This window comes from Nicotiana tabacum, chromosome 6 (assembly GCF_000715075.1).
Source record: "Nicotiana tabacum cultivar K326 chromosome 6, ASM71507v2, whole genome shotgun sequence".
Taxonomy (NCBI): domain Eukaryota; kingdom Viridiplantae; phylum Streptophyta; class Magnoliopsida; order Solanales; family Solanaceae; genus Nicotiana; species Nicotiana tabacum.
The window spans coordinates 12570960-12595703 of record NC_134085.1 but is presented as its reverse complement, the minus strand read 5'-3'; the positions used below and the strand labels follow the sequence as shown (position 1 = coordinate 12595703).

The window sequence follows — 24744 nt, the reverse complement described above, 5'->3', positions numbered from 1 at the left end:
GTAAGAAATCATATATATATATATATATATATATATATATATATATATATATATATATATATATATATATATATATATATATATATATATATATATATGTATGTAAAGTGCCACCCATAGTAACAAATGATATAAAGGTGCCAGTGGCAAAGAATAGGAGATTTCACCTTGGTGGCAAAGGATTGAACCCCACCGGTAACACTCACTGAACTCACTGAACTTTTTGGCTTGCTCCGTTAAGTTCTTTCTATTCTTACGTACATAGTTGGACCTTTTACTTTTAAGAAGATATATACTAACTCAGGTTGAACTCATTTGACTGACACGTAGTTTAAGAAAAGAGAGAAGGCTTTTAAATTTGTGGTATAAAATGAGGCACATATATTTTGTGTGGCTATAAATCATTGTATAAAGATAAATTTCTTTCAAATAAGGAAATAAGTCATTCTTTTTGGTACGAACTAAAAAGGAAATAAATTCATATAAATTGAAACGAATTGAGTATAATGGTCGAGATCTATTCTCGGGATCAGCAACAAACCAAGAGAACATTTCCATTCCTTATTAATTAGTATGTTTTTGTTTTTTTCACACAAAGTTAAAATAATATTTTCTCTTGCAAATCTTCACTCTGTAATAACTATAGTACTATATTTCCGCTCAACCGATTTATATTATATACCAAAAAAATAAGTAATCCGAACCAAAGTCCAAAGTTGTTAAACCGACAAAATATTTACTCTATCTCAATGTATAAATAGCGATGCATGGATGTTCAAAGCTACGTGGCACCTGATAGCTCCAAATTCTTGATCCGCCTCTAATTATGAATGACTACCTTTGTTTGTTTTTCGTTTTTGGGTGAAAAGGGAACAGTAAGTTTTAAAAGTAGAGAGCATTTTGTTTAAAAGTGAATAAGAAAAGTGTTGAACTAAAGCACTTGCGAAACAAATTGCTGTATACAGATGAATCAAAAGCACAATGTAAAAACGAATAATAATAAATGGGAACATCCCAATTCTTCCTAAAATGAAGACCCCTCTATTTCATCTGGGGCTTCTGCAGATTTTCTACAACGTAAAAAATCATAAGCTTAAAGGGTAAAGACTAATAAATGGGAATATCCCAACCCTTCCTAAAAGTAAGACCCCTATAGAACATAAGTCATCTGGGGCTTCTGCAGATTTTCATCTCCGTAAAGCAAGCGCCTTGTCCTTGAACCGTAATACATATAGATAATGCTCTCAAGGCAATGCTTTATACACGAGACATCGTAGGTCTCCAGATATCTCAAGTCCGTTTCCCTCCATTTTATGCCAGCAAAATGCTTGTACTCCTCCACAACAGAAGAAAGACACCAATTCTGCAATTTCCTCAGGCACCCGACTAGACAACCAGTTCGATGCTGCATGACAAAGTAACGTACACCGTTACAACCAAAAGGACAGGAATCAGCAGAGTTGTTAAGATGGGGTGAAATATATCTGGATATTTCACTTGAAAAAAACAGAAACAAGGACCAAAGCAAGGACAAAAGCAAATAAAAAAAGACTCAAAAGTCCAAGATCCATCGATCTTAGTTTCTATAAGGAGAACATGATGGATAAAATAGTTATTTTCATAATTCTTAAACCATCTCTAGGCATTGGCAATTAGCCAATAACAACAACCTTGCCACATTTAATCAAGACACATCACAAACCATCTTTCAAAGCACCACGATATACTGTAAAGCCACCTAAATCTGTCCAAGAAAGTCCAAGATCCAGTCTTATTAATCATGAAGGTATCGGCAATGATAGCCGAGATTTCATGAGGAAAACTAAATATTTCAGACCGATGATACAGAAAGTTGGATCAATATGATAAGGGTAATTAAAAACAAAAACAGCGCCCAAAAGAATTATCAGTAATGCAGATAATGATTAGTTCATCATTGAAGAGCAGCATACAACAAGATGTTATTAACGATACACCTAAGCTGGTATGGTTACACAGAATTGCACAGACGCATACAAATGCACACACAATAAGGAGAATATTAGGAGAAGTAAGCATAAAACCAAGACGAATAGTGTCGAAAATCACAAAAGAGCTCTCAAACTACAACGAACTTAATGTACCTTCCCGCGCTTGCAGTGGATAAGAACTGGATGATTTCTAACATCTAGAGACAAAAAGAAAACAATAAAAGGGTCAAATTTCAAATACAAATGATAGCCCTAATAGCATGATAAAGCGAATATGAAAAGATTTTTATACCAATTAACACTTTCAAAGCCTCAGTTATAGCACTCCGGGACATAGCTGCTGGCTCCTGGAGAAGAAAAATTCTTTTAAATTCTGAATCTTACCTTTACAACAAGATAATTTAATCATAGCATTTAAAATTCCGTATATCAAATAATAAACACTATATATGGCCACAATAGAACCAACAAAGTATTTTGCAAAATATTTTCTAATCTACCCATCCAAAAAAAGAAAGAAATCCCCAAATAAATTTTTATGTACATTCATAATGAATAATAATACAACAACAACAACAACAAAAAAATCCAGTGTAATGGATAGTTAGTACCATCTATTTCGAATTAGGGAGGTTGTTTCTGATAGAAACTGAGCTCAATGAATACATTCATATTGAATAATAACCAAAATAAATAAAGATCAAAAGGCAGCCAAAAAAAAATATTCCAAATTATAGAAAACAAGAAAAGACTAATACCTTAGTACCATCAATTCCGAATTGGAAAAGCTTGATATTATTAATTCTAAGAAACTCTAAATTCTCTTCAGGATAAGGCTCCGGACATAAATATCTGCAAACAAACAAGAAACCATCAAAATCAATACCCAAATTTTCCAAAATCACAAGAAAATCAAATAAAAAAAGAAAATTGAAAAGAAAAACAAAGACTAACATTATGGAGCGCAAATTGAGGGAATGAAGAAAGGGGAAATTGGAGGGCTGAGGAAACCCAGATCTGTATATGCCGTTTTCTTCTACTACTGAGAAATTCGCCGGTCCAACCAACACTTCTTCTTCCAAAATTAAACCCATTAAAATTATCAAGTTATCAAATTTTTGTTCTAAGATTTCAGAAAATTTCCAAAAAAAAAACAAAAACAAAAACAAATGCCTTCACATAAACAAAAAGTATTGATAACAATATTTCCAAAAAAGATTATTAAGCTTTATCCCCTCTCCTAGAAGAAGAGGGAAAGTTACTAATTTCGGATAGGAATAGGAATTTGATGTTTGATGGGATTCTTCTGGACTTTGCATAAGTTCTAGTGGGAACTATTTATAGAACTTCTACTTTCTATTTATGTTTATTAAAGGGTAACCCCACAATTATCCACTTGTTTTTTGACCTTTCAATTTTACTTTTTATTTTTAAAAGTTCTTTTTCATAACGATGGAATTTTTGTTTTGGTGTTTGTTACATTAAAATAATTGGGATGCCAAGGACATTGTGGATCGCCAAAAAATTATAATGTTTAGCTAGATAAGAAAATATATATTTATGCATATATATTATATATTGAAACTTTTTATGTATGTTTACTTTTTTATATTTTGACAATTCTTAGTAAAATTTTTAGCTTCGTCATTGATAATTATGTCACAGGATTCATAGTAAATTAGTGAATCTTATGTATGATAACAAAAATTTAATATCAAATATGTGGTAAAACCATATTATGGTGAACATCATTTGAAACCATCATCTTAACATGTGCAATAAATCATGATTGCGATCTTTAGATGTTCTCCGGTTCCTTATCAAATGGCCGCCCTATAAACATAAGCGAGCCAGCCAAAGAAATTCAGATACAAAATGTGCTAGGTCTAACGATCTGTTATTGGCAGAGATGTATTCGGTGTAGAGGCTATAAGTTTATTTAGCTTTCAGTCATACCATGTATATTTATCAAAAAATTCAAATCTTGAATACGTCTCTGATCATTGGGCTAGGAAATAAATCAAGTTTCCTCCTACAAACTTTTTCAGAATATAAAACATATAGTATTATATTAATGATTTCATATCTCACAATATTTAGTAAGAAAAAGTAAAAATAAATGCATGTGTTCAAGTAGTTTACTGTCTTTCAAAATTAAAGCAAGCCTTATGTTGATGCCAGATGTCACTTATTTATTGATTAAATAAATTAAAATATACTTTAAGTTTTGGTGTGGTTTGGTCAAAGTTAGTGAGCTTTGGATGGATGGTATCTGAGTGACTGATGACATAGTATATAATTTACAAAAGAGGGGTCGTGGAATTAGTCTACTTCTTTGAATGTTCTCTGAATCGTATTGACGTTTTGACAATGTTGTGACCAATTAACTTTAAATAGCCCCTATTAAGCTAGCTTCCTAAAAAATAGGAAAGCTTGTGATAATGCTATTATTATTCAAGAATTAATTCTTAAAATAAACTAGTATTAGTATTCCTGCGATGCACGGATAATCAAAAAGAATGATCTACACCGTAAAGTTTAATATGTTAGTGTTAATACCATATTACCATCTTTACAACTAAACATTAAAAACATTTTAAGACTCCAGTAAAACTTTCATTCCATCTCCTAGTAAATTTCTATAAAAAATAATGATACTATACAATTTGTTTGATATGAATGTTCCACGAAAAATAATGATGCTATACAATTTGCTTGATATGAAACATATGCTTAAGGGAACATTTTTATAGCAACTGCTCATGATATATTGCAGTGCATTTTTCAAAAGTTATCCTCTGTATTGAGGCAATGATGAAAGAACATGAATTATGTCAAACATTAGCTTATTCAGAATCAAAATGTATGCGGCAATGCTTATGCAAAAACTGATTTCCTGCTAAGGCTCTCTCTTTATTATTGTCTGGCATTTGTGGTAATTGAAACTTTTTACTCTTTCTACCATTCCACAGGCTTTGTCTATCAGCCTAACACTGTCTAAAGCCAACGTTAAGGCAGAAAAGGGACAGGTCAATTGCGGAGAGCTGATAAATTCAGCTATTCAAACCATAGATGAAGTCGGTGGAAGGGTTGATTATGCTGAGGTGGGAACTTAAACAATAATAACATATTTCATATGGATATAAACAATAGAATACCAACTGGGAACTCAATCTGTTTCCAATATCAAAAATTGATGGAACCCTATAATTTTCAGTTTCAATATATGCTTGCTGGTCTTAATTTTCAGATTGTTTGGTCCAACCACAAAATTTTTCATAACGTACAATCCCATTTCATGTATTTTTGTTGAAAATATGCATAACAACTCTTCCAATAATTCCATGAATTTGATCTCCCTAAAATAAAAAATGTGGAAAGAAATTTAAGTTAGTAAGGCGCATAAGTTGAAGAAAATACATCACAACTCGAAAAAAATAACAACATGTAAAAGAGTATGCACATTTTCATCTTGAATAATTAATTCAATTGAATTAGAATTTTCTGGTTTTTCGCGGTCTGGAATGTGCCATAATCTAACAACACAAACCTTCAAATTCCAACTCATTTTGGACATTGATATTTTACTGATATAGTTATAGTTTGGAGCCATACTTTGTAGAAGTTTGTGTGGAAGCTAAACCCTAAGCAATGTAGAGAAGCCAACCCTAAAGAAAAGTTGCTTAAAAGATTTCTAAGGAAAGACTATCATAGTAAACCAATTTTTATGTATATGAAATCCTAATATTTAAAAAAAGGCATGTGTAAATCAATTTGTATGTGTGAGTTCTGAAGAAATGATATGAATCTTTCATCTTTTAGCTTTTGGCATTTTTTTAATTTTCAACGTTTTTTTATGGTTAATTAAAAATTGTTAACCACCAAACCTTAATTTTTCGTGTCTTTTTCCTTTGTCCTCTTGTTCATTTTTTAATACTATTTTCTTTAATATAAATATAAATATAAGATACAAAATGTTTATTTAATTATTTCAGTCTTAAAAAAGAATACCTACCATAACTGAATTATACACAAAATTTAATTAAATATACCTATAATAATATATGTGATACCTATATTAATGTATATTGTTCGCAAAAACGGTCAGATACAAAGCTTGTACTAAATATAAAATTATTATTTCAACTTATAATTAATGTGTAAGATACAAAAAGAAATTTTAATTGCTTCTTTATCAAAAAAGGATATCTATCATAATTGAATTATACACAAATTTAAGTAAAAATACCTATAGCTATAATATATTTGTTTGCTTAATGAAAATTGCATCCCTTTTTGTGTACGTCCAACATATTCTCAAAAAGAGAACATTTTTAGTTTAAAAAAAATAAATTATACACAAAATTTAATTGAAAATACTTATAGTAATGTATATGATACCTATATTAATGTATATTGTTTGCAAATGAGGTCAGATACAAAGCTTGTACTAAATATAGAATTATTATTTTAACTTAAAATTAATGTGTAAGATACAAAACAAAATTTTAATTGATTCTTTTTCAAAAAAGGATACCTACCATAAATGAATTATACACAAATTTAAATAAAGATACCTATAGCTATAATATATTTGTTTGCTTAATGAAAATTGCATCCCTCTTTGTGTACGTCCAATATATTCTCAAAAAGAGAACATTTTTAGTTTAAAAAATAATAAATTATACACAAAATTTAATTAAAAATACTTATTGTAATGTATATGATGCCTATATTAATGTATATTGTTCGCAAATAAGGTCAGATACAAAGCTTGTACTAAATATAGAATTATTATTTCAACTTAAAATTAATATGTAAGATACAAAACAAAATTTTAGTTGATTCTTTCTCAAAAAAGGATACCTACCATAACTGAATTATATACAAATTTAAGTAAAGATACCTATAGCTATAATATATTTGTTTGCTTAATGAAAGTTGCATCCCTCTTTGTGTACTCCAACAGATTCTCAAAAAGAGAACATTTTTAGTGTAAATGTTCAAATAATTGGCTTTGATTTATTAAAGAATCAAATTCAATTTACAGAAAATTTTGGACTACTACTTTCATTAAATATTTTTCCATTTATAAACCAATTTTTTTTTGTTGTCTTAAAATTGTCAAGTGGCTTCATTTTAGCTCGCCACTTGGCATAATCATATAAGTATCGTGGTAAGAAGCATAATATAATTTTAAAAATAGATCTTGAAAAGGCCTTTGATCGTCTGGAATGGTCTTTCGTCTACAAAGCCTTAACCTTTTTAAAAAATTTCCCAAATATTACTAAGCTCATTATGAACTATGTTTCAACTAGTAAAATAGCCATATTGGTTAATGGAACTAGAACTAATTATTTTTCTCCCAGTAGAGATATTAGATAGGGTGAGCCTATGTCCCCATATTTGTTTATACTCTGCATGGAGATACTTTCTACACTCATCAATCACAAGGTAGATCTAGGTTGTTGGAATCCAATTACCATAGGAAATAACAACCACCAAATATCTCACCTCTTTTTTGCAGACGACCTACTCTAATGGCACAGATTAATGAAAAATCTATAATTGTCATTAAACACTATCTAGATTTGTTTTATTACATGTCAGGGCCATCCATTTATAGGGCAAAATCTAAAATTATCATCTCTAAAAATTGCCCCAGAATAATTGAATTCAACCTCTCAAAATATCTCAATATTAATATTAGTAACTCTTTTGGGAAATACTTAGGTTTCCAATTACAAGCTCGAAACCTAGAGCCAAGGACTTCCAATTTGTGCTTGACAACATGCTTGCAAGATTGGCTACTTGGAAATCTAATTGTCTTAACATGACAGGTAGATGCACTTTGGTTATCTCATGTCTAAACTCCCTTCCTACTCACATAATGCAATACACCCTTCTGCCAACAAAGATCCTTAGTATCATAGATAAGATTCAGCGGAATTTTATATGGGGTACAAATGCCACCTCTAAGAAACTTCATCTTATAAAGTGGGATAACATCACCAAGCATAAGAAAGAGGGTGGGTTAGGGTACACACAGCTAAGATGCTTCAATTAGTGAAAAAGATTTTATGTGGATTTAGGAGCTAAATTGCCCTAATAAGCTGAAATTTTTATTATGAAAATGTTTCCATGATAGACTCACAACCAGAAGCTTTTTATATCACATTGGTATAAACATTGATCCAATTTGCTCCATTTACAAGGTCCATAGAGAAAACAGTAGGCACGTTTTTATGGACTGCAAGGCAGTGAAGGAATTTTGGTTTCTATTAGGCATTGATACAAGTAGTTGGAATAATACAAATAGTTGGTTGATTAATATTCGTGACCAAAATATTACTCTAAAAGGTGGTATTATTAGTTGAAAAGATATGTTTCCGTTTGTGATATGGACCATTTGGATAAACATACATCATAACTTGTATAATAACTTCACATACAAGGTAAACCTCCACCTTGCTTATAACCAAGCAGTGGAATATAAACTCCTAACGGAAAAGAAAATTGTTACACATCAAAAAATCCCCATTTCTATTAACTGGATTAAGCCACCTAGTGGCAACATTAAGCTTAACATTGATGGATCCTTTATGGAAGCCTCATCTCTTTGTGGATTTGGTGGCCTCTTCAAAGATAGCAGGGGACAATGGGTAATTGGTTTTCAAGGGACTCTTCCAGGAATATCCCCACTACAAGCAGAGTTGATGGCCTTAAAAACAGGCCTTTATATTGCCAAGAAACAAGGTTACACTAACATAGAAGTGGAATCAGACTCGACGGATGTTATTACTTATTTGAATAATGGAATTGTACTACTAAATAATATTGTTCATGAGTGCAGCTTATTAATGATCCAGGTGAAGGTTCAGGTAATCCACCATATCTTCAGGGAAGCCAACAAGCCAGCACACATGATAGCTAGGAAAGCACTTAGTGACAATAACGACAGGGATCTTAATATTGTCTACTATGCCCCTTATTTTGTAACCGCTGCCTTAACTTCAAACTATCAAGGCTCTACTTATTTAGTTAAGAATATTAGTAAAGATGTTTGCTCTAGGCTAGCAACTTTTGGAAATAAAAATGTCCTTCGAGACATGTTATTTTGCTGTAATAGCCAAGTAGGTAATGCCCTATCGAGGACTCTGAATGTTGTCGACTCTATTATTATGTGATGTATAAAATAAGATCTTTGCTCTCAAAAAAAACTTTAAATAGAAAGGTTTCGCTTAAGACAACATAGAAAACAAAATGGAAACACATAAGTAAAGACTTTTGCTCTTTTCTTCTGTCTTTTCTTTTCTTTTTGAGACGTATAGAAAAATGGGATTTCCATAATACTGTACAAGGCTTAATTCAAGTAGTCTTGTTATGACCCAAAATTCCTACCCTTGGGATCGTGATGGCGCCTAACATTTCACTTGCTAGGCAAGCGAAAGTTAGAATAGTTATTTAACAATTCAAATTAAATAATAACCAAGAAACTAAATAAAATGAAATAAAGTGAGAAAAATTATAACAACAGTGATATCTAGATACAATCCCAGAACTGATGTCACAAGTACACGAGCAACTAGAGTAATAAAAATAATGGCCTAAATGAAAGCATAACTGTCTGAAATACAGTAAACAACTACAAGAAGGTAGAATGGGACTTCAGGGCTGCGAATGCCGTGCAGTTATACCTCAAGTCTCCGTCAGGCAATCAATCCGAGCAATCTACTGACCGCCGCTAGGACCGACTCCAAAACCTACACAAAAAGTGCAGAGTGTTATATGAGTACAACCGACTCCATGTATTCTGTAAGTGTCGAGCCTAACCTCGACGAAGTAGTGATGAGGCTAAGGCAAGTCACTTACAATAACATGTACGCAGTATAATAAGAACATGAAAGTAAGATAGTTAAATGATGAAAATAGACTCAGTCCTCAGAATCAGTAAAACCAGAAACATCAGTACTCAGGATCTCGTATGAAAACACTGCAAAACTAATACAATGCAACAATAAATACAAAATACACAATCCGTTATGGCGCGCAATCCGATCCCACCATACAAACACAATCCTCCCTTATTTTACCATATTAATATCAAGATTAATATGTAAAATTCATTGCGGCGCGCAACCTGATCCCACCATATAATCAAAATCAGTATCATAATCCTCCCTTATTTTACCATATTAAAATCACATATAAATCCGTTGCAGCGTGCAACATAATCCCACCATATCAATATCAATCCTCTCTTATTCCACCCGTTGCGGCGTGCAACCCGATCCATAAACAAAATCAATAAATGTAATCAATTCAATAACTCAATTCACAAGAATCTCTACGTTTAAAGAATATGAAAGCAAAGGCATAATGAAACCTCATACCAAAATAAGGAATGCTACAATTAATACAAAGCAACAACACAAGCCAAATATATGACAATTAAAGTGTTCAAGTAAGACAAGTAGCGCAAGTAGCAATTAATCAAGGAATCATAGAAGAAACGAGCATTTCAATACAAGAGTAAATAGATGACAAGTAACAAATTACGGCATGAAAAGCAACTAAGACATGTAACAGTAAAGACATAGAATGAGATAATTAACGAAATACGGGAAAGCATGAAAATAACTATTTTGACGGCCTATATACACTCGTCACCTTGCATATGTAATTCACATAACTCATAGTTCAAGGGTTCCTAATTTCCTCAAATCAATGTTAGACCCAACACTTACCTCGCTCCGCAAGCAAATCAAAGCTCAACCGGGGCCTTCCTCTAAAATTTGCCTCCAAAACAATCAAATATAATAAAAAATGACTTAATATCAACAAACAATGCGAGGAAAATCAATTACAATACATAAATCTAGGATCTTTACTCTTTTTTCAAAAAGTCAACCTCGTTCTCGCTTGGTCAAAACCAAAGATTCTGACCAAAAATCAATTACTCATTTGCCCCGAGCCCGATTATGTAATTAATTTCGAAATTCGACCTCAATTTGAGGTCTAAATCTCAATTTTATAAAACCCCCCAATTCTTCGCAAATCCCTAATTTTCTACCATGAAAGAGCATAGATTAAGGTTAGGAATCAATGGATGTTGATGAAAATAGAAGAAAATGAGTTAAATTATACTAACCTATGAAATAGTGATGAAATTTCTCTTCAAAATCGCTTCTAGGTCGAGCTCTAATGAGAAGATGGTGAAAATGGGTGAAATACTGATTTTTAGAAGTTTAAATGATTGGGCATCAGGTGTTCATCGCGTTCGTGAGACACCTGACGCCATCGCGAAGCAGCAGCAGCCTAAGGCCTTCGTGTTTGCGAGCTACTCTTCTTGTTTGGGAAGGCTTACACCACCTGTTCTAGCGTTCGCGGTCCACGTGCCACGTTCGTGAAGAGTAACAGTTAGTTCCCCCTTCCAGGCCCATACACACGTTCTCTAGTGCCTGGTCGCGTTCGCTACCCAACTATCACGTTCGTGATGAAGAAAACCACCCCAGCCCCAAGTTCCCCTTTGTAATTTGCTGGAGAGCCTTCACGATTGCGGGAGAACATTTGCTATCGCGAAGCACATGACACTAGATATCAACAGTAGCCAAAACCAGCAATTCTTTCTAAGTCCCAAAATGGTCCGTAGTTTATTCGAAACCCACCCGAACATCTCGGGCTCCAAACCAAACATGCACACAAGTGTAATAACACCATACAAACTTGCTCACACGATCAAGACATCAAAATAACTTCTAAAACTACGAATCGGACGTCAAAATGAATGATATTTTCAAAGAAACTCAAGAACATGAAATTTTACAACCGGACATCCGAATCAAGCCAAATCAACTTTGTTTTGCACCAAACGTTTCATACAAGTCATAAAATACTGGAATGAATCTATACCAAGTTCTAGAACAAAAATTTGAACCCGCTATTAATAAAGTCAACCTACGATCAAACTTAAAAATTCTTTAAATCTTTAAATTGCTAATTTTCAATAAATTATGTTAAATCAAGTTATGGACTTCTGAATTCAATTCCGGCCATACGTCCAAGTGTCAAATTACGATATGGACCAATCGGGACCATCAAAACATTGATCCGAGCCCGTTTATATAAAATATTGACCCTAGTCAACTCAAATAAGTTTTTAAGGCAAAATTTTACGTTTTTATCAATTCTTAACATAAATGTTTTTTTGGAAAAAGATACGGACTGCGTACGTAAATTGAGGAAAGCTAAAAGGAGCTATTCGAGGTCTCACAACACATAAATGAAGGGTAAAACTATAAATGACCTATTGGGTCATCACATTCTCTACCTCTAAAATAAACGTTCATCTTCGAACGAATATAGAAAGGTACATGGACTGGTGAAAAGGTGTGGATATCTACTCCGTATGTCCGACTCGGACTCCCACGTGGATTTCTCGATCGGCTGACCTCTCTATTGTGCTCGAACTAAAGGATAACTCTTAGACCTCAACTATCAGACCTGCCGAGCTAGAATAGCTCCTTCTTATAAGTCAAATCCTTGTCCAATTGGATTGAGCCGGAATCAAACACATAGGACGAATCACCGTGATACTTTCGGAGCATGGACACATGGAATACCGGATGGAATGCTAATAAACTAGGTGGCAATGTGAGCCTATAGGCCACCTCACCCACTCTCTCAAGAATCCCAAAGGGTCTGATATACCTAGGGCTCAACTTTCCCTTCTTTCCGAACCTCATCACACCCTTTATGGGGGAAACCTAGGGTAATAATCTCTCTCTAATCATGAATGCAACATCACGACTCTATGCCAGCATAACTCTTCTGCCTAGACTGAGCGGTGCGAAGTCGATCCTGAATGATCTTGACCTTTTCCAAGGCATCCTGAATCAAATCGGTACCCGACAATCGAGCCTCTCCCATCTCGAACCATCCAAGTGGCGAATGGCACCGCCTCCCATATGTGCCTCATAGGGAGCTATCTGAATACTCGACTGGTAGTTATATTTGTAAGCAAACTCCACAAGCGGTAAGAACTGATCCTAAGAACCCCCAAAATCCATAACATAATCGCGAAACATATCCTCCAATATCTGAATAGTGTGCTCAGACTGCCTGTCCATCTGGGGGTGAAATGCCGCACTCACCTCAATCGGGGTTGATCTCGATCCCCCAGTTCGACACCATGAAGCCTAAGAACTTGCCTGAGCCAACTTCAAAAGCGCATTTCTCGGGGTTGAGCTTTATGTTGTATTTTTTAGGATATCGAACATCATTTGCAAATGGGTCAAATGGTCATATGCGCGCAGGGACTTAACTAGCATGTCATCAATACAAACTTCCATAAATTTACCTATGTGATGTTCGAACATCTTATTAACTAGGCATTGATATGTGGCTCCTGCATTTTTTTAGCCCGAAGGGCATTACATTATAACAATACGTACCATACTTCGTGATGAACGAAGTATTTTCCTACTCCTCCGGGTTCATTTGAATTTGGTTGTACTCGGAGTAGGCATTGAGAAAGGTAAGGATCTTGTGATCGGCCGTAGCATCGATCAAACGATCAATGTTGGGCAATGGGAAATAATTTTTAAGGCATGCTTTGTTCAAATCTTTGTAGTCTACACATATTCTAAGTTTATTTCCCTTTTTAGGAATAACACTACGTTAGCTAGCCATTCGGGATATTTTACTTCCTTAATGGGTCCTATCTTGAGAAGTTTGGACACCTCTTCTTTGATGAATGCATGTGTATACGGTGAAATTGGAGGGTCCAATTCCTCGTCATCGAGGCACCTCAGAAGCTCATCTCGAAGCCTCAAGACTACAAGGCTATGGTCGAGTTTCCTCCCTCGAGGTTTGTCGACGCCCGACCTTGGGACAACGTTGACCACGACTATGGTAGAAATGGGGAGTTCCCAAAGTTCACGGCTAGGACTGACAGATCCTAGTGGACTGCCCTAACCCTGAATTAGGGTGTTATCTAACTGTCCCATCTCCGCTTCTTTGTCATTAATGTATCTTGTACTATGTTGGGATCCCCTCCTATATAAAGGGGATCCTTGTCATTTTGTAAACCCTTGTTGCTTCAGTTGCTCTACATAAAATATACAAGAACACTCTCTTTGCTCTATAACACATTCTTTTGATAATATTGCTTCCATTTATTATCTTCATTATTGTTCTTTATTTATTGCTTATCATTGGCCATAAAGAGCCTTTGTTCATTTTACTATAACTGTTAGCCATACTTTGATCACCTTCGATAGCTCACAGCCGAGCTCCGGAATTGACCTCGAGGCCCCTGAATCGGCAAGTTCGAGGCCCCAATTTCTAATCCTTAACTCTAATTTTGTTTCTAAGTCTCACATACATAGCATCAACTACTTAACAACTAGCATAAAAATAGATCACGTATATTTAGAGTCCCATAATCAAATTTAATTGTTATTACCATTTTCACAGTAAACAATATGCAATTAGCTTTGAGATCCAACCTCAAATTGAGGTCCAAATCCCCAAAATTTAATACACAACGCAAGTCATCTTTCACGCTTTTTCTTGTCCAAGATCTTCGATTTCAGGTCGAAATGTCTAACTCAGTGAATGGAGGTGAAAACAACAATCTTGAGGACCATAGAGAAAATGGCATGGCTGATCCAGGTGTTGGTGTGCCACCACGAAACCTTGAGAACGCACCTGGACCAATTCCGGCGAACGCAGTCTCGCGCGACGCCCAATAGGTCGATATACGCTCGCACACCGACATGAGTATGCACCGAGGAGATCAACAAGAAGCTCAGAAAACCCCAACTAGGGAAGAAAAAGAGGTTACCTTTCATGTTATTTTTGAAATGTTGCAGGCACTACAACTGGCTATTGTTCAGCTACAAAGTCACCAGAAAACTCCTAGCACGATAGCACTGGGGACAACTTCCCCAGGCGAACAGGTACTAGAGAGATCGAGCAATAACGGTCGATGACCTATCCCGTCATCGTAAAAATGCTTGAGAACCTCACCAGAAGAATTGAATCGGGCGAGAAAATGATAGAATCCAACGATAAGAAAGTCAAAACTTACAACTCCAGGGTCGACCAAATTCCAGGAGCGCCCCCGATCTTGAAAGGTGTAGATTCGAGGAAGTTCGTACAGAAGCTGTTCTCACAGGAAGCGGCCCCGAAACCCATTCCAAAGAAGTTCAAAATGCCAGATCTCCTGAAATATAGCGGTATCTCGGACCCTAATGAGCACGTTACCGCTTACACTTGTGCAGTAAAGGGCAACGACCTAAGGGGCGACGAAATCGAGTCTGTCCTACTGAAGAAGTTTGGAGAAACACTTTCTAAAGGGGCAATGATGTGGTACCATAACCTGGCCCCAAACTCTATAAACTCATTTGCTTTGTTGGCGGACTCCTTCCCAAAAGCGCATGCCGGGGCCATCAAGGTGGCCACAAGGAAATCCGACGTCTTCAAAATCAAGTAAAGAGGGAATAGAATGCTGCGAGAGTTCGTATCTCGCTTCCAAATAGAACGAATGGAACTACCACCGATCTCCAATAATTGGGAAGTGCAGGCCTTCACTCAAGGTTTGAATGAACGAAGCTCAGTGGCTTCAAAGTAGTTGAAACAGAATTTGGTCGAGTATCCCACTGTGACCTGGTCGGACGTCCACAATCGATACCTGTTGAAGATCAGGGTAGAAGACGACCAGCTGGGAGTCCCCTCGGGCTCAGTGTACCCAAGAAGGCTTCTGGCAAAGGAGCCAAATCCAAATAAAGAAAGATGCCAGCCATACACCAAAGATAGAAGGAACGCCTCGAAGCACAACCCACCTCGCAACAATCGAAGGATAGACCGAGGACAGAATCCTCGGGGATTCATCAACAGAGCCGGATTCGATAAGAACGCAAGGCCAACAGAGGCACCTCGCTTATCAGAATACAAATTCAATGTCGATGTATCAGACATCGTATTCGCCATCAGTAAAATCAGAGACGCCAGGTGGCCCAGGCTAGTACAATCAGATCCTTCGCAAAAAAATCATAACTTAGTGTGTGAATTTCACAACACGCACGGCCACAAGACAGAGGATTGCCACCAGCTCTGAGAGGAAGTATCCAGACTACTTAACAAAGGTCATCTCTGGGAATTCCTCAGCGACCAAGCCAAAAATCAGTTCTGAGAAAGAGAGTCGGCCAAGAAGAACGAAATGAACAATCCGCAACATGTCATCCACATGATCATGGGAGGCATCGATGCCCCACAAGAACCCGTGATGAGAAGGACAAAAATATCCATCACCAAGGAAAAGCGAACCCGTGGGTACATACCCGAGGATGCCCTCACATTCAGCGAAGAGGAGACCAAGACCTTGTCTCAACCCCACAATGACAGTGGTAATATCTTTCCTCGTAAATACATTTCAAATAAAACATGTACTCGTGGATCCAGGTAGCTCAGCCAATATTATCAGGTTGAGGGTAAGAGCAGCTCGGACTGCTTGACCAAATCATGCCCGCCAGTCGAGTCATTAACGGATTCAATATGGTAAGTGAAACAACGAAAGGAGAAATAACCCTCCCAGTTAACATGGCCGGCACAACCCAAAACGTCAAATTCTATGTCATCGAAGGAGACATGAGGTACAATGCCTTATTCAGATGGTCGTGGATACACTGCATGAGAGCAGTACCGTCCACCCTCCACCAAATGATGAAATTCTCGACAAAGGATGGGATTAAAACCGTCTACGGGGAACAGGATGCGGTGAAGGAAACGTTCGCGGTGCACGAAGTGGCACTAGCACCAATACCTCCACTCACAATAGAGCCAAAGGGTAATCAAACTGCATTTTTGATTAAGCCCGATTAAACAAAGCAAAGGACTGTACCGCGTCCTCATCACGAGTAACTGGGACATATCGGGCCTCGAAATATTGTCGGCACATCCCACACTAAGGTATAACCATCTCCCTTTTCATTTTATATTTCATACTAACTCTTATGTAGGAGCCCGATTGAAGTAGTCAAAGCGCTAACCCAGCCCGAAGACCTTAAGGTTTTAAAGTATCCATTGCACTCTTTTCCTTCGACTGAGGTTTTATCCCAAAAAGGGTTTTACCGACAAGGTTTTTAATGAGGCAACATTCACATACTACTTAAGGACAACTCGACAAGTATTCAAGGCTTCTTTTGCAATCAACCTCGAACTCCGGGGGGCATCCTCCTGGAAGGCCACCCATTCGGAATAGCCAAGAAAACACCAAATGGGGTCCCAATAGGAAAATGATGTACCGGGCCAAACGGTCGAACGACCCGTGTCCGTATAGCCGGGCCCCGACGGCGGAAACATGTATACTTGTACCAAGTAATCAATGAATACCTTTTGTCAAAGTATCTCACACTCCAAAAGAAACTCAGCATTTTCGCAAAAATGATTCCTCCGTCGAAAACGTCCCGAACACTCGGGGAATGGCGTCAACAAATCAATGCCTGAACGACCTTCGGGTCAGGACTCCAAACTCGTGAGCCCTCAACGAGGCAACATGAAAACCATGAAAATGTCTCCAAGGCCAAAAGTGCCCCGAACACTCAGGGACTGGCGTCAAAATATCAAAAATCGCATGACCTCAGGGTCAGAATCTCTGAAACCGTAAGCCCTCAACGAGGCAACACAAAGTTTACAAGTAACGGCTCCCAAACTAGGATACCCTCAATAACTCAAGGACTGTCGCCAGTCACCATTCATTTAAAAAACCCGAGGCCATAAGACCCTAAGCGGGCATACTCGGTCTCGTAAGACCTACATAAGGCAGCAATAGTATCTGTAAGACCTCAAGCAAGGCATGAACCATACTTGTACCTTGTATCTGAAAACTATAAGACCTCAAAGGCATGAAAGTTTTGTAAGACCTTACTAAATGTATAAACCCGATATCAAAGTTAAGTATATATATCGAACTTGTAAGATGCCTAAAAGGCATACCCTCGATATAGACGCCTAAACTACTTCATTCGGGATCAAAAATGGATGCGGCCAAGCACAAATGACTACGGTCATAAGGCTGTACCAGCCAAACTAACGCAACACGGGGACGCCCAACCATCGCTACAAAATCACAGGCCATCAATTACTTCGAATCTACTTCGAAAAGAACCGGTAAAATAAGCTACCCTCGACATAGGCAAAAGAGCTTCGACCATGTCAGCTCCAAACAGGCTTCGAGATACTCAGCCTCCGAGCCAAACCTCCCGAGGTGCTCGATTATCACTACATAACGACTCTTAATCAAGGTTTTTATGGAACCGTCGAAGAGTCAGGCAAAAATTATTTCAAAAAGTCCTTAACGAGAAAAAATAAAGCCAATAAAAGGTCTCTTCGACCCAAGGCATAAGAGCCATTGTCGCTAGCCTATACTAAAAAGGTCGCTTCGACCCAAGGCATAAGAGCCATTATCGCCAGCCTGCACAAATACAAAACTTGAGGGTCGAATGAGCTCGAGTCGAAACCCAATTCAGAGACTGAACCCAAAATAGTTAACTAAACATGCTTAAGAGCAAAGCGTAAGAGCCATTGTCGCCAGCTTAATGAGCCCCAGGGCCACACACATAAAAGGTCGATTCGACCTAAGGCGTAAGAGCCATTACCACCAGCCCGTATAAAAGGCCGCATCGACCCAAGGCGTAAGAGCCATTATCGCTAGCCTGCACAAATACAAAACTTGAGGGTCGATGAGCTCGAGTCAAAACCCGATTCGGAGACTAAACCCAAAATAGTTAACTAAATATGCCTAAGAGCAAGGCGTAAGAGCCGTTTTCGCCAGCCCACATAAAAGGTCGCATCGACCAAACACGTAAGAGCCTACATGCCAGCCTAATAAGCCCCGGGGCCATATCACGAATGTAAGGATTCCTACCAACTCAAGGACCAGTTCACCTGGCCAAATTCGAGACAGAAAGAGATACAGAAGAAATAAAGCCGCAAGGTTTTCTTTTATACACATATACAAAAAAATGCAATATCCATCTACAAACATGCTTTGAAAATGCTATATACAGATGGAGAAATCTACGCCCCCTGAGAGCTATGGCCTACCGGCCTCGTCTTCGCTTTCTACAATGTCAAACAAAAGTAACCGAGCATCATGCTCGTCTGCCCTCGCTCGCGCCAACTCTTTCGAGAGGGCGAAACCCCTAGCACGGATCTCCTCGAGGGTCTTTCTTTGAGACTTGCAACAAGCATATTCTTCAATCCTCTCTTTGCGGTCGATGATCCTTCTCAACTTAGCTTGAGCATCGATATCGTCCTTTAAATAGATCGCCATCTCCTGGTCAGCCTTAGTTCTGCTCATTAAGGCTTCAGACTGGGCATCAACAATCTCAGCCCTGACTTTTGAAAGCTTGGACTCGAGCTTTGTAATCATATTTGCTTAAACCGAAGCGTTATAACAAACTAAGCGAAGTTGAGCCTCAAAAGCGGGAACTTTAGCCAGAGCATCCCTCCCCTCCAAAGCCTGAGCCTCCGCCCGAGATTTTAGCTCATTATGCTCACACCTCGCTCAGCCAGCTTCATCCCGAAGGCGCTTTAGGGCCTCCATCTTTTTCTGCAACTAAAATAAATGAAGCGTTAGCTTCAAAATCTAGAAGGAGGAATGCACGCTCACCCGAGATAGAAAATTACCTGCTCCTTCAAGTAGTTCTCATAATTCAAGATCCGGCTCACCTCATACCGCAAGTGCACCAACTCAACATCCGTTTTATCGCAAAGGAGCCTAAGGGATCTCTCCTTATCCAGAGCTTTCCGTAGCCTGGATTCACAATGAAGCTACCCGGACTTAAGTTTGTCGAAGGCCTGAAAAAGAAAACCCAATAAGGAAGGGAAAGCGCGAAGCTCGAAAGGCCTGTGCCGAAACTCACCACAAAGTGAAGCCGCTGGGCTTCCTCGAAGGCCGAGTGCACATCTGCCAACCTAGTTCCCTTAACTCTGAAAGGGTCGACTCCGGTCGAGGCATGATCGCTCGGTGCATGCGACCCCGGGTTTCTAGTATCCCTCGAAGTACTGTCGATGGAAAAAGAGGGCGACAACAATGGGGAAACCATCTTTCTAGAACCAGGAACCACGGGCGCGACAGGCTCGGACGATGCTTCCGCTCTGAAGCCTCGATCCTATTTTGCCTTGCTTTCAGCGCCATCGTACTATAAAAGCATCTCTCGCTTATTGTTGTCGTTCTTTAGCTCGAAAGCTGGAAACTTTCCCCCTCTATAGAGGAGCGTGACCCCACCTCAGAAGGCTCTCCAATGCCTATAACAACAAGATTAATATGCATAAAGGGAAAATGCCTCTCCAAATGAAGGAAGGGAAAGGAAAAAAAAGCACAACATACACCATGATGTTTTGCTTCACATCTGCCCCGGGACAAAGCTCTCCACTTGTACTCATCACAGGTTGAGTGGATCGCCAACTTCCAAACCCACTCCGGCAAATCAGGAACGTCGCCCGGTGCCCATGAAACCACTGCAGAAAAAGAAAAGAAGGCACGGTTACTAAACCAGTTTTTGCCATAGACAAAACTAAGAAGGCACGGAATGCACCGCTTACATGTATAGTTCCATTCCTCAGGGAACAACATAAGCTCCACAGGGATAATGTCAGCAGTTCGCACCCGGACGAAGCGACTCATCCACTCCCGATCTCCATCTTCCTCATCATCAACAATAAAGGGTGTGATCGATCGGCATCACAAGGTTATTAGACCTCGATGGTGAAAGGGTCGGTACAGCCTGATATGATGACTGAGCAAAAGTACAAGCCCCGCCTTCTCCGTGAAAAATCTCATCATCAACACTGTTCGCCAAAATGATGGGTGGATCCGCGCCAAGGTAACCCGATACTTTAAACAGAAGTCGAGCACAACCCTATCAAGGTGGCCCAGTATGAAAGGATATGTGTACACATTCAAAAATCCATCGACACAATCCCTAATGCCATCATCCGGGGAAAATTTCTGTAACACTACTTTCTCCTCCCATCCGCAGTCTTCAAGGTATACACTTATTGGTCCTGAAGGCCGGAGGCAGAGCTCTCCCCTCGCTGCCGCACAGACCCCGACGTAGCAGCCATGGCTATGTCAAAATTAGAGAACTAAAGCAGGAATCTGTGCAAGTGAGTTATACTAAAACAATGAAAGACTTAACGTAGAAAACGAAGGGCAACTCCTTAAAATGGTGGGATCTCCAAAAGAGCAAAAATAACACTATATATATACGGGGAAAAACGACGACGATCCGCCTGCCTCAGAGCCGATTAAAAACATTGAACGATATCACCAAATCGCCTCAACAACTTGGCAACCATATCATACATTAAGCGATGCCATGTAATGTTTTGAGACCGGAAGTCCCCGTATCACTGCAAGTCCCGAGGTGGTACCCGACCTCGAGGACCTCCAGCAAAGAGAAGTTAGGCTCTAAGAAGCCAACATCATCGTCGCAAGTCCCGAGGTGGTACCCGACCTCGAGGACCTCTATCAAAGAAAGGTTAAGCTCCAAGAAGCCAACGACATCATCACCAGTCCTAAGGTGGTACCCGACCTCAAGGACCTCCGTAAAAAAGGAGTTAGGCTCCAAGAAGCCAATAACATCACTACAAGTCTCGAGGTGGTACCCGACATAGAGGACCTCCATCAAAAAGAAGTTAGGCTCCAAGAAGCTACTGGCATCATTACAACAAGCTATTGGCACCGTTACAAAACTCAAGAGGGAAATAAGCACTTAAACTACACCCATATGGGCTTGGCCCCGGGGTACTGTCTGAGTCCGGGCAAACCCTCTTCCAGGATCTATCTACTATGCCTTCAGGCTATCTACGCTAAGTTCAAAGCAAGTTTCCAGGTGGCCCAAGTTTGAATGAACCTCCACTCGAGGATTGCTCTCGAAAGCTCAAAGGCAGTCCCCATCCTCGGGCCTCCGAGCAAATTTCTCCTCAAAGATTACCGTGGGGCCTAGGTGATAAATCACGATCTCAAGGCTTGAAGCGTTACTTTTGTTCAAGTCAAAGTAAAGGTCTCGACGACCCGACTTTATCGGTTCAACCTAGGCTCGATCCAAGGAACGGCGAAAGGTTCCACGAGAGGTCGTATTAGTCAATCAAAGGTCAAGAAAAATACTCAAATACTCACACATGGGCTCGATATTGGCAACAACTGATAAAATCATGCATTTAGAGTCTCTATAAATGCAAATAAAAGGAAATATAGCAAACATCAAAAACAAAATTGAATAAACACCTTCACATTCATAAAAAATTGATTACAAAAGCCCACAAGGGGTCCTTACATTGAAACAAAGAAGAAAAAAGTACACATGTCACAAAAGGCAAGAGCCTAATCTATTCTCAAAAGTTCATCCTCGGCAGCAACATTTTCAAACAGCACCTCCTCGCGAGTCTTGTCTCGATCCTCCAGAATGGCATCTTCAAAAGGGAAAATGAAGAAGAGGAAAGCGATGGAGAAGAGTAAACTGACGCAGGAGAGGCAAAAAGGAACAAAGAAGTGGCTGGGTGAAAAATCTAGCTAGTATGAATTTCACCAATGCTACTATTGTAAAGCCACTTCTTGGGACGTTGCCCCGGTGCGGGATGCAACAGTTAGTAGATAGTACCACCTCACTCCACGGAAAGCAAAGAGAGTGAGGCACCGCACCGGGTAATCGGGGGAGGAGAGCAGCGGTGTATAGTCTGAACTCCCTCATGAGCAGCGGTGTAAAGTCCAAATATTTCCTCGAGTCAGTAGAAATCAACCCTCTGCTTCGTCGTCTGGAGCCAACGACGACAAAAATTAAAACAACAACAACAACAACAACAACAACAATAACAAAACGGTGTAGCCTCGCTCGACAAAAGAAAGTCCAGGAGACAGGTCGTGGCATGGCTGATAGAAATGTTGTCGTATGATCTTGAGGCCATGGGCCTTAAACATGGTGAACAACAATGGGTAAGGATGGAGAGAAGAGAAGGATGGATAGATATGAGAAGACACTTGGGTGAAAGGTTTGTACCAGGAGGCTCCCATTTATAGAAAGGGAGGCAGCGTAACCGACGGCACCATTATTGCCCTCGAAAGACGTAACAACAAGCACATTTAATGCGTCCTTGGGAGTTGAACCGGCAGCGATATTATAGCTTTGAAGAATGAGAAACCTAATGCTTTGAATGATCCTGGAGAAGTGAAACGACGGGAGGTTTTGGTTATCATAGAGGCTTGTGTCATCAGTATGACATCATCACGGGAAGTCCGAAGAGTCGGATGTCAAAATGGTTTCTTATCGCTCCTCTTTAAGAAATGCGGGGACTATCTGTATACGGTGAAATCGGAGGGTCCAATTCCTCGTCATCAAGGCACCACAGAAGCTCATCTCGAAGCGTCGAGACTCCAAGGCTATGGTTGAGTTTCCTACCTTAAGGTTCGTTGACGCCCGGCCTTGGGACAACATTGACCACGGCTATGATAGAAATGTGGAGTTCCCAAAGTACACGGCTAGGACTAACAGAGCCTAGTGGACTGCCCTAACCTTGAATCATGGTGTCATCTAGCTGTCCCATCTCTGCTTTTTTGTTATTAATGTATTTTGTACTATGTTGGGATCCCCTCCTATATAAAGTGGATCCTTGTCATTTTGTAAACCCCTGTTACTTCAGTTGCTTTACACGAAATATACAAGAACACTCTCTTTGCTCTCTAACACATTCTTTTGATATCATTGCTTCCATTTGTTATCCTCATTATTTTTCTTCATTTATTGCTTATCATTGGCCATAACGAGAATTTGTTGATTTTACTATAACTGTTAGCCATACTTTGATCACCTTCGATAGCTCACAGCCGAGCTCCGGAATCGACCTCGAGGCCCTCGAATCGGCAAGCTCGAGGCCTCGATTGCTAAACTATCGGTTTGGTTATCACCTACTCCTTACTCTTATCTCGTTTTTAAACCTCACACATGGAATCAACTGCCTAACAACTAGCATAAAAATAGATCACGTATTTTCAGAGTCCTATAATCAAATTTAATTGTTATTACCATTTTCACGGTAAACATCATGCTTTGCCTCGGACTGAGGTCCCTTTTTTTTTGCTTCACCGGTTTAAATATGGGATCGACACTTAGTTGATAGGTAGTTATCTCCGATGGATCCCTGTCATATCTAAGTGGGACCAGACAAAGCAGTCAATATTATCGATAAGAAATCGAATGAGTTTTTTCCTGAGTTCGGGGGTTAACCCCATCCTTAGGTATACCTTTCATCTGGAAGATGCTCGATCAATATGGCCTGCTTGAGTTCTTCTGTTACATCTCGCGTTTTCGTACGTTAAAATTTTATTTTCAGTTACCTGACGTAGATTCGGGGATGAGATCATCTTGACATAAACGTACTTACGCTATTTATAACAAGCGATAGATAAGTGTTATGAAGGATAAATGGGTACACGGATTAAAGAAAATGAGTTTCGTTGAAAGTGGCCAATTTGGAATAAAATACGTGTCGAGCGATAATACCCGATAATTATGAACTAGTACCATTCAAGGTACCATATAACCACGGTAGTATAATGTATAGAGTATATATAAAGTATTTTAAAAATAAATAGAATTTTAAGTAATTTATGGTAATTTTTAAATTATGCGGGTTACTAATTAATTACCGGGTAATAGAACATTACCCCGTTAACTAATAAGTGGATAAAACTTCATTAATTATAAGA

The 24744-nt window shown here is 38.7% G+C and overlaps 1 protein-coding gene across 1 annotated transcript; it reads right to left on the bottom strand.

The window, feature by feature from the left end:
* Positions 1–915: 915 nt before the first annotated feature.
* LOC107761062 (inositol diphosphatase DSP5-like) lies at positions 916–3278 on the bottom strand. Its single transcript, XM_016579229.2, has 5 exons — positions 2925–3278; positions 2729–2822; positions 2263–2317; positions 2124–2167; positions 916–1405 (listed from the first exon to the last, which is right to left on the bottom strand). The coding sequence occupies exons 1-5, from the start codon at positions 3062–3064 to the stop codon at positions 1151–1153; spliced, it is 588 nt and encodes a 195-aa protein (XP_016434715.1). The 5' UTR covers positions 3065–3278; the 3' UTR covers positions 916–1150.
* Positions 3279–24744: the final 21466 nt, after the last annotated feature.